The following is a 9,932-nucleotide window of genomic DNA, read 5'->3' on the forward strand; positions in this document are numbered from 1 at the left end:
CTCTTAATTTGAGAGAGTAGCTCTAGGGTAAATTTGAGCAGATCAAAGATGGTGGCACTATGCAGTCTATTTAAAATTATTGGTGTTGTGGAGCTTTTACCACATACTAATTAAACGAAATACTTATTTTTCTTTAGTTATTAAAATTTTAAATATATACTAATAATGATTGTAGGTTTAGATTTGATATTAAACTAACGAAGCATCAAATCAGCTTTAAGGGAAGAAGAAAAAACGAAGTAATCCATCAATTATGCATAGTCACACTCACAGACGCACAGTAATCATAAATCCATTATTATTATCTTTTTTCATGACAAAAGCTAAATAAAATATAATGATAAATTGATAATGGAAGTATTACTCATTTGTCCAAAAAAAAAAAGAAAAAACAAGGAAGTGCTTACTGTGAGTCTGTGACTATTATTTTCTGGATGGAGACAAAATGGAGTCTTCTTTATTATACGTCAAAAGGAGTCTTCTTTTATTCAAACCACATAAAATTAATTTTCTCCATGAGACGACTAAAAAATACTGACAGTTTCAAATTTTATCTTTAAGGCTAAGAAATGGTAAATCATAACTAAAAGAATTTACATTTGATAATAATATAGTGGATTGACTCTGTTACACATTCCTAAACACATATTTTCATTTAATCACCCAATAGTTACAGTGGATTCTCTTGAACAAACTAACAAAAAGATGGGTAAATTCAGACCAGTCCAATTTAGGTCGCAGTATGTTTTTTGTTTGCATGTAACTTAAATTAATACTTGTATTAGATTGGCTTGTTGACTGCCCAAGAAACATAGTATTTGATATCTTAATGTGACGTATTTTTTTGTTTTCCCCACGGGATACGTATAGCTTTACTTATTATATACTGATTGATATCTTTATTCGTTACATTAGCTAGCTTTAGTTTAGATCGTACACTCTATTTCAATTTTCATGCAAACATTCTTTACTCACATAATACTCAAAACCACTATTATACAAAACATTTTATCGAGCTTCGTGGTATGAATTTCAATGTTTTTTTTTTCATACAGAAATATTATAATTGTCACTTAAACGGCTCACGGCGCACAATTTGTTGCTTTTCGACTGCTACTAGTACATTATAAAACAATATATTCTTTTTTTTTTTGTTAAAGTATAAAACAATATATTCGTTAGCTCAATACCTTTGATGAGTTAGCTCAAAATTGTGATATAACTAGAAAGCAACCTTCATTGGTTAGAAATAGAATATAACCATTTGCAATGTAATGAACGAACTAGTAACCAAAAAGTTTTTTTTTTATGTCTTATAGAAAAGTTGAATGTATCTACACAAATTTTAGATAAGTGAATAAACACATATCATAAAGTGACAAAGAGAAGAGTCCTTGAGACTTCTATATCCTAATGATCCATATACAAAACCCAACAAATAAACTATATTATTAATTTTTACAATTTCGTAAGCTATATTTATGCCTTAACTATACATTTTAGTTGGCCTATCAAAACTTATGGAACTCGTGATTTTGGCATTTTCATGGACGGCACATAGCAACAAGTACAAGTCATATGTATCGACAACACTCATCTTTCATGACTTAGACGACCCTAACTTGAAAATATTACACGTGTCTTCACTTGTGAATTGATTAGTCTAAAAGTCGACTTGACGATACTAAATGGTTTGACTACCAAATCCAATCAATTTGAATATATCTTCAAATGTTTTGTCATAAATTAATTTTCAACTCTCCCAACGATTAATCGTTCAATTCTTAAGAATGGTCAAGGCCACAACAGTTGGCACAATTTGATTTCTATCTCAACCAGTTTTTTTGCTGTCCGATGGTTCAGTTTCTAACGACATTTGATTGACTGTTAGAACGGACTTAATCTACCAAAAGTATAAATGTTCGATAATTTTTTCTTTTCTTTTGACTGTATATTTTTGAAGTCGTAACTAAACATTTTATAAAGTATTCAAACAACCAAATTAAAGGAAACGTTGCTTAATGTTTCGGTTTGACAATTAGATTTCTTCACAAAAATACACTGGCCTGGTCTGCCGTAAACTGATTTGTTAATTATTGGAGGTAGTTCCTTAGAATATGGTTTATCTTTTGAACAATTTTTACAAGTTAAGTTACCTTTATGGGTGGTTCCAGTTCCGGCCAATAAATAAAAGAACTTTTTCTGATAACAACTTCGGTATTAAAGTCGGTCCAAGGGTTTGAATATTTCTATTTGATGTTTATGCAAAATTCTAAGATTGATCGCTTTTTGGGGTATTAAAGTGCGAACACATTACCTTGAGGTGCACGAGAGGTTGACTGGTATTAAAAGCTGCAGCAGAGGAAAAGCATTTTTGTTCCATTAAATTTAATTTAAGATAGTGAGAACTGAGAAGAACGAGAAAATAATTGGGTCGTCGTCCAAAGCTAAAATAATTAACTAGTTTGACTGAAGACGAATCTCTTATCTGGTTTTAATTGAGTTTATAGACTGAAAACGAAAACTTGTTCAACTATTCTAAATTATGGGTTTTGTGATGATATGCTTTCATCTTTAACAAACACTCAGTCGAGTTCTTTTTTTAAGGATTGGTTTTCCCTGATTAAAGTAAGAGGTCAAATATGATGCTACGATTAACCATAAGCCATGTATAGAGACCTCTTTAACTTCTTCGCATATGAAGAATAGTGTTTGTGGAACACATAATATTGTGAATCAACTGTGAAACTTGGTTTTGTATCTGGATTTCTGTTGGTTGTTCACTTCGTTCTTCTTCTCTCGATCGACCTTGATGAAGTCTCCGATGAATCAGACTACTAAGGTATTTTTAGGAACAGTTTGGTGCACATATATAATCTAAGATGAGATACATGTCTGAGACGATTAAATGGACTTCATATTCTCTTTCTCTTGCTCTGATGCTTCTGCGGTTTTCCAAGCTTAGACTTTCTTTGTTTGAACAGCTGGAGATAAAGCTTCAACCAAAGGAACGGGTACACCAAGAGGACGGCCTGAACAAAGATGCCAATGGAAAGATCAAAATGGTTATTGGAAAAGACAATGATGATATCCAAAGAAGATTATGAGACCAAGAAGATTAAGAAAATAGAGGTTTTCTCATAAAAAGTCCCAAAACGCTGCTTAAAACATCAACGATACTTAAGCCAAAAAGGGTTTTATTGAAGGAAACGATGAACATACCCAAAGGAAATCGTAGTAACTGAAGGGGAAAACAGAGAAGAAATTTGCATAAAGATTCCTTTCTTTAACATATGGAAGCGCTTTGTACATGATCAACACTGCAGAAGCAAGGTCAACGTCAACGAGAAGAAAATGTAAAGAAGAAGTCTAGCTTCAGAGCACTCACATTCTCCCACTAGTCCAGTTGGATAGATCATAATGAATCCTGTGTACCTGGATAGTAAAACATATCATATGCAATCCGTTCTAACTAGAAAATAAATTCTGTGATATGGAAATGTTTTAGTTCAAAACATTATAAATAAGATATGATGTAGCACCTGAGATAGGTTAGCCAATAGGGACATCTACCAAGGCAAGTAAAAGCATAGTGAGGATATCTGATCATCTACATCCAAATCAATCAATCAGCTTAGCTCTTTTAAGAAAAGTAAGAACAACTAGTTGTATATAAACATCATCGTTCCACCACCACCAAGACAGTGCTCCATTCTGCTAAATTTCTCTTTTAATCTACTATGATCATTTCACTGCTAATGTATGTTCAAAGCATCTCGCTTATATTCTCGCAGAACAGAACATTGAGATAACATGTTTCTTTTCAACAATCACAAACTTTTCATTGGTAATTTTCCTGTCTTATTGTTGTAAAGATCGATAGACTCACCTCACCCAAAGACCAAGCTGCAAGTGTTATTGACAGCCATGGTGAATCCTGGACCTAAAATAGAGATGAATGTAAAAACAGAATTAGACTGCTAGCTTTTATGAAACTCTGTTTCAGCTTTTAAAAGAGTAACAAAACACACACAAACCTCTCTGATCTGTCCAACAATTGCCAAGATGAAGTGAGTTCTTCCACTCCATTGCATCAAAGGAGACAAGAATCCACTAGGTACAATCCCTGATATTAAGCAGAGTCAGTTTTTTAATTCATAATCCATACAGCAAAAAGAAAGGAACAATCACAAAACATCAAATAGATTCCAATACATTACCAATAGCTCCATGAAGAACTTCAAGAACAGCAGCAGTTTGCATCACACCTAAACGAAAACAAAAACAACCAACAAACACAGACCATTTTCAGAAATCATCAATTCCACTAGACTATCATTTTAACTACGGATTCTAAGTTCACAAGTAAGTAACATCAAAATCGATTCAAATACATAAAACCTAAAATTTCTACTCACTAATCAAGTATCCAGCAGAAGCGTAAGCGCCATCGATCGTCTTGTACGATATAAAGCTACTCAAGATACTCAGAAGCGAAACCGTCCTGCCGAGAACAACACAATTCCGATGAAAAAAAAAAAAAAAAAAAANAAAAAAAAAAAAAAAAAAAAAGGCAAAGAAAAGTGAAAACGAGAAGAGGAGAGAGAGAGAGACCATGCAGAAGCTTGGAGAAAATTGTAAGCAAAGAGATAAGACTTGACGAACGGCGACATCTCCGATTAGAAGAGATTTAGATTCTAGGCCTCGATCGGGATCGGCGGCGGCTCGAAGAATAGTGGTGGCTGCTTCGTCTGAATAGCATTATCGACGGTGGCGGTTTTAAGATTTGAGTGACGTCACTTCTTTGTGTGGCCATGATGAGTCCACTCGTGTCGTCACGGATGATAGTTTAGGGGGATTTAATATTTTTTACGGATGAACCCCTCAAGTATTTATTTAGTTTCAGTTTAACCCTGAAGTTATACTCGATAGAGGATAACATTGTTATCCTTTTTTAAGAACATCTCCAAACCTGAGATTACAATCTCAGGCCTAAGCCCATTGGATTGGCCCAATAATAAAAATCGTTAAAAAAAAAAAAAAACATTTCCAAACCTACTCAGTGGGAAAAATGCCGTTTAAATCCCTAACTTTCAAAATTGCGCCGAAAAAATCCTGGACTTTCGACATGCTATTTTAATCCTCAAGTTTTGGTTGACTACATAATTAAATGATAAACTTTTGTTGACCTGGCCATTTTGGTCATCGTGATAATCTCCGTTAGAAACTCTAAGACGGAGTTAATTAGCCGTTAACGGTGTCCGTCTATCAGAAAACGACGTCGTTTCTCTTAATGAAGAAACATAAAATCCCCAAATCAATTTCTAGGGTTCAAAATCCCCAAATCGATTTCGAATTTGAAACCCCAAAATCTTGTCCAAATTGCGATGGCTAGAACTCGTGGAGGAAGACGGAAGCTTCCAACTCGGTGGTCAATGAGACTGAGTTCGTCGGAGACAGCAGATGCAATGGAGACGGTGGAGACTGCGGAGCCAACGGAGACGGTAGAGACTGCGGAGCCAACAGAGACGGTGGAGACTGCGGAGCCAACGGTTCGCAACCCATCTGAGAGTGAGGCTGTTTCAAACCAACCCGAAGGAGTGACTGAGATTGGTCAACCGAAACAGAAAAAGCGAAGGAAGTATCGAAGGAAGAAGGGTGAAGATATCGAAGAAGATCGTGAGGCTGTTAGTGGGGATGATTGTACGGTGGCTGGCGATGAAGACTGTGATGAGATTGGTTATGAAGACGAGGTAAACAGAAATGAAAACGAAGAGGAAGTTCGTCAATCTGACCAATTGGGCATTGAAGTTGTAGAACCAGTATTAGGTGTGGAGCAAAATGGTGTAGGAAATGTAGGTGTAGAAGAAAACAATTGGGATTCCCATGTAAGAGAAAATGTCGAGAGAGATGAAGAAGATGCAGGTGTGGAGGAAGAAAATTGTGAAGACTTTGAAGCCGAATTTGGAACAGATGCGAGAGATGAGGAGGATAATGAAGATGATGCAGATAGTGGAGATGATATATGGGAAGATGAGAGGATTCCAGAGCCTCTATCAGACAGTGATGATGAAGACGATTGTGATGAAAATGGTGATGGTCATGAAGCTGAAGATCCTGAAGAACTGCTGAGTTTGGGGAAAACATTCAATGGCCCAGAAGAATTCAAGATAGCTGTCTTGAGGTATTGTTTGAAAACCAGATACGACATCAAGCTTTATAGGTCACAAAGTTTGAAGATTGGTGCGAAGTGTTGTTATCAAACCCCTGATGTCAAATGTCCATGGAGATGCTACTGCGCGTATGACAAGAAAAAGCATAAGATGCAAGTTAAAATATACGATGAAGAACATGCTTGTGTGAGGTCAGGGTACTCGAAGATGTTGAAGCAAGGAACAATTGCTTGGTTGTATAGAGAAAGGTTGAGAAGGAATCCCAAAATTACTAAGCAAGAGATGGTTGCAGAGATCTTGAGGGAGTACGGTTTGACAGTGACTGAAGACCAATGTGCAAAGGCGAAGACCAAAGTTCTTAAAGAAAGGAAAGTGACACATCAAGAACATTTTGCTCGTATCTTTGATTATCAGGCAGAGATCTTCCGATCTAATCCGGATACAGCATTTGAGATTGAGACTGTACCGGGTACAACCATTGGAAGCTTACAAAGGTTTTACCGTCTGTTCATCTGTTTTAAGTCACAAAGAGATTCTTGGAAGCATACATGCAGACCTATCATAGGACTAGATGGTGCGTTTCTGAAGTGGGACGTTAAAGGTCAACTCTTAGCTGCTGTGGGAAGAGATGGGGATAATAGGATTGTTCCTATTGCATGGGCTGTTGTTGAGATTGAGAATGATGATAACTGGGACTGGTTTCTTAGGATGCTCAGTGCGAAGTTGGATCTTAAAGATGGGAAAAATTTCACAGTCATCTCAGACAAACAATCGGTTAGTCCACTAAATTATTTTACATTCAATCTTACCACTAAATCTCATTGTCATTCTTACTTGTTGTATGGCTAATTACAGGGTTTAGTGAAAGCAATCCAAACAGTCATTCCAGAAGCTGAGCATAGGCAGTGTTCTAGGCACATCATGGACAACTGGAAGAGAAAAAGCCATGACATGGAACTGCAGAGACTCTTCTGGAAGATAGCTAGAAGCTACACGGTAGGAGAATTCAATGGGTATATGCTGGAGCTGAAGAATTACAATCCAAGTGCCTATGAGTCTCTACTGAAGACTAATCCCAGGTCATGGTCTAGAGCATTCTTTAAGGTTGGAAGTTGCTGCAATGACAACTTGAACAACCTTAGTGAGTCTTTCAATAGGACAATCCGCCAAGCGAGAAGGAAACCATTACTAGAGATGTTGGAAGACATTAGAAGGCAGTGTATGGTGCGCAATGCCAAGAGATATATAGTCGCTTGTAGATTGAAGACTCGATTCACAAAGAGAGCTCATGCTGAGATAGAGAAGAATATTGTTGGGTCATAGGCTTGTCAAAGATGGATGGCAAGACACAACAAACATGAAATAAAAGACGGTGATATGATTTACGAAGTGGACATGAGTGCTCGTACATGTGGTTGTATAAAGTGGCAGATGACAGGGATACCATGTGCTCATGCTGCATCTGTCATCATAGGGAAGAAAGAGAAAGTTGAAGATTATGTTGTTGACTGGTACACAACAAGAATGTGGGAGCTAACATACTACGATGGTATTAGGCCTGTTCAAAGCAAGCTCTTGTGGCCAAGTGTGAACAGATTAGGAGTTTTGCCACCTCCATGGAGAAGAGGCAATCCTGGTAGACCAAGTAACCATGCTAGGCGAAAGGGGAGGTTTGAGACAGCTTCTAGCTCCAACACCACGTTATCACGCATGAACCGTGTGATGACATGTTCAAACTGCAAGGAAGAAGGACACAACAAACAAAGCTATAAGAATCCGAGAGTTGCAACTCCACCAAGGAGAGCAAGAGGTCGACCAAGAAAAAATCAGGTAATAATCATAGTTGGTGTTTCGTTTAGAATATTGAATGAATATTGATATTGTTATTGACTTAGGAACCGAGGATTATCTTATTTGGACAAGGACAACCGTTGGTTGGAGAAACATCTCAGGGACCATCTTCTTAGGGACCACCACCGCAGGAACCATCATCTCAGGGACCACCACAGGAACCATCATCTCAGGGACCACCACCGCAGGAACCATCATCTCAGGAACCATCATCTCAGGGACCACCATATCATGGAACATCACAGCGAGGAGGATCATCGCAGCGAGGACGATCATCACAGCGAGGACGATCATCACAGCGAGGAAGATCACATATACCACCAAATCAGAGAGGAAGAGCACATATACCACCACCGCAGACAGGAGGATCTCAGGATGCATCTCAGGGAGGCGGAAGTTCTCGGACAGGAGGTTAGTGTCCATGGTTTCAATGTTCAAGCTAATAAGCTTTTGTTGACGCAGTTTATGTGTTTTTTGGTTAGTGGCAGAACCGTATTTGGTGTTGTTGTTTGAGTGGTTTGGCTTCTCTGTCATTACCATTTTAGGAACTGTATTTGGTGTTGGTGTTGTGTTTTGTTTTGTATTAAGACATGTTCTATTAGGTTATTTTCAGACATGATCTAAACATGAAATTGTCTATTTCATTCACCACCTCCAAGCGATTACAACACAGACAAACCATTTATGAAAATACACTTAATAACCAAAAACAACTTTCTTCTCTTTTCCTTGACCATACATCACATAAACCAACATAATGGTGATAACACAAAGCCACACAAAACACACTTTCAAGCACACTTTACATTTGTGAAGTTCCATTTTGCTAATCATTTCTTCATCCTTCAATTCTTCAATCATAGCTTTTAACTCATTTGCCTCACATTTAGCTTTGCTAATCTCATTTGCCATGATCGCTACTCTTGGCAGAGCATCTTCAACTTCTTCGAACACGGCATATTCGCATCTCTTTTGCCCGCACAACGGAAGAAAGGACGTCCCGGATTCTCTTGCGTCTTAGAAGTAAAGATAGTGACACCTAAACCACATACACACTTCGACGGCACACCACGCTCACCGATGACACCGGAAGTGACTGAGCTGGAACTCATTGGACAAGATTTTGGGGTTTCAAATTCGAAATCGATTTGGGGATTTTGAACCCTAGAAATCGATTTGGGGATTTTATGTTTCTTCATTAAGAGAAACGACGTCGTTTTCTGATAGACGGACACCGTTAACGGCCAATTAACTCTGTCTTAGAGTTTCTAACGGAGATTATCACGATGACCAAAATGGCCAGGTCAACAAAAGTTTATCATTTAATTATGTAGTCAACCAAAACTTGAGGATTAAAATGGCATGTCGAAAGTCCAGGATTTTTTCGGCACAATTTTGAAAGTTGGGGATTTAAACGGCATTTTTCCCTTTTTTTTTTTGGTGAATTACTCACTCACTTATATAATCGTCTAAACATAAATGCTAAATTGAATTTTTCTGTAAAAGCTAAAAAAAACCAAAAAAACAATTAAATATACTTTAAAATTATTAATAAAAAATTATTTGAGTTTCTTAAATATACTTTAAAAATTCTTAAATAAGAAGTTTTAGAAACTTTGGAGAGAGTATACTATTTTAGAAACTTAACAAATTAAATAATAATATTTGTACGATTTTCATTTGTAAGAAACTTATATTAAGATGCATGGATGGAGATGCCTTATGAACTTGTTATGCACTTGAGACTAAGTCTTTGTGTACCTTATTTTATCATTCTATTAGTTCTTGTTTCTAGTGGGGCAAATGTATGAATGTAAAATCACATTATGATATATATATATATATATATATATATATATATATATGCTTAACTGTTCTTCAAATTACCTAATTTATTATATGTTTATT

General features: G+C 36.7%; 1 protein-coding gene and 1 pseudogene across 1 annotated transcript; both read right to left on the reverse strand.

The window, feature by feature from the left end:
* LOC104737093 (very-long-chain (3R)-3-hydroxyacyl-CoA dehydratase 2-like) lies at positions 2,635 to 4,853 on the reverse strand. Its single transcript, XM_019237469.1, has 9 exons — positions 4,615 to 4,853; positions 4,419 to 4,504; positions 4,221 to 4,268; positions 4,038 to 4,126; positions 3,890 to 3,943; positions 3,543 to 3,610; positions 3,389 to 3,435; positions 3,223 to 3,320; positions 2,635 to 3,032 (listed from the first exon to the last, which is right to left on the reverse strand). Exons 1-9 carry the CDS (start codon positions 4,671 to 4,673, stop codon positions 2,916 to 2,918), a joined length of 666 nt encoding a protein of 221 aa, XP_019093014.1. The 5' UTR covers positions 4,674 to 4,853; the 3' UTR covers positions 2,635 to 2,915.
* Positions 8,721 to 9,136, reverse strand: LOC109127686 (annotated as a pseudogene).

This window comes from Camelina sativa, chromosome 2, assembly GCF_000633955.1.
Source record: "Camelina sativa cultivar DH55 chromosome 2, Cs, whole genome shotgun sequence".
Taxonomy (NCBI): domain Eukaryota; kingdom Viridiplantae; phylum Streptophyta; class Magnoliopsida; order Brassicales; family Brassicaceae; genus Camelina; species Camelina sativa.

Coding starts and splice junctions, on each gene's coding strand:
- LOC104737093 (XM_019237469.1), bottom strand. CDS start 4,673: ATGTCGCCGTTCGTCAAGTCTTATCTCTTTGCTTACAATTTTCTCCAA. Junction 3,944..4,037: donor TTGTTGGACAGATCAGAGAG/GTTTGTGTGTGT, acceptor TCTCTATTTTAG/GTCCAGGATTCACCATGGCT. Junction 3,321..3,388: donor AACTGGACTAGTGGGAGAAT/GTGAGTGCTCTG, acceptor TTGCTTCTGCAG/TGTTGATCATGTACAAAGCG.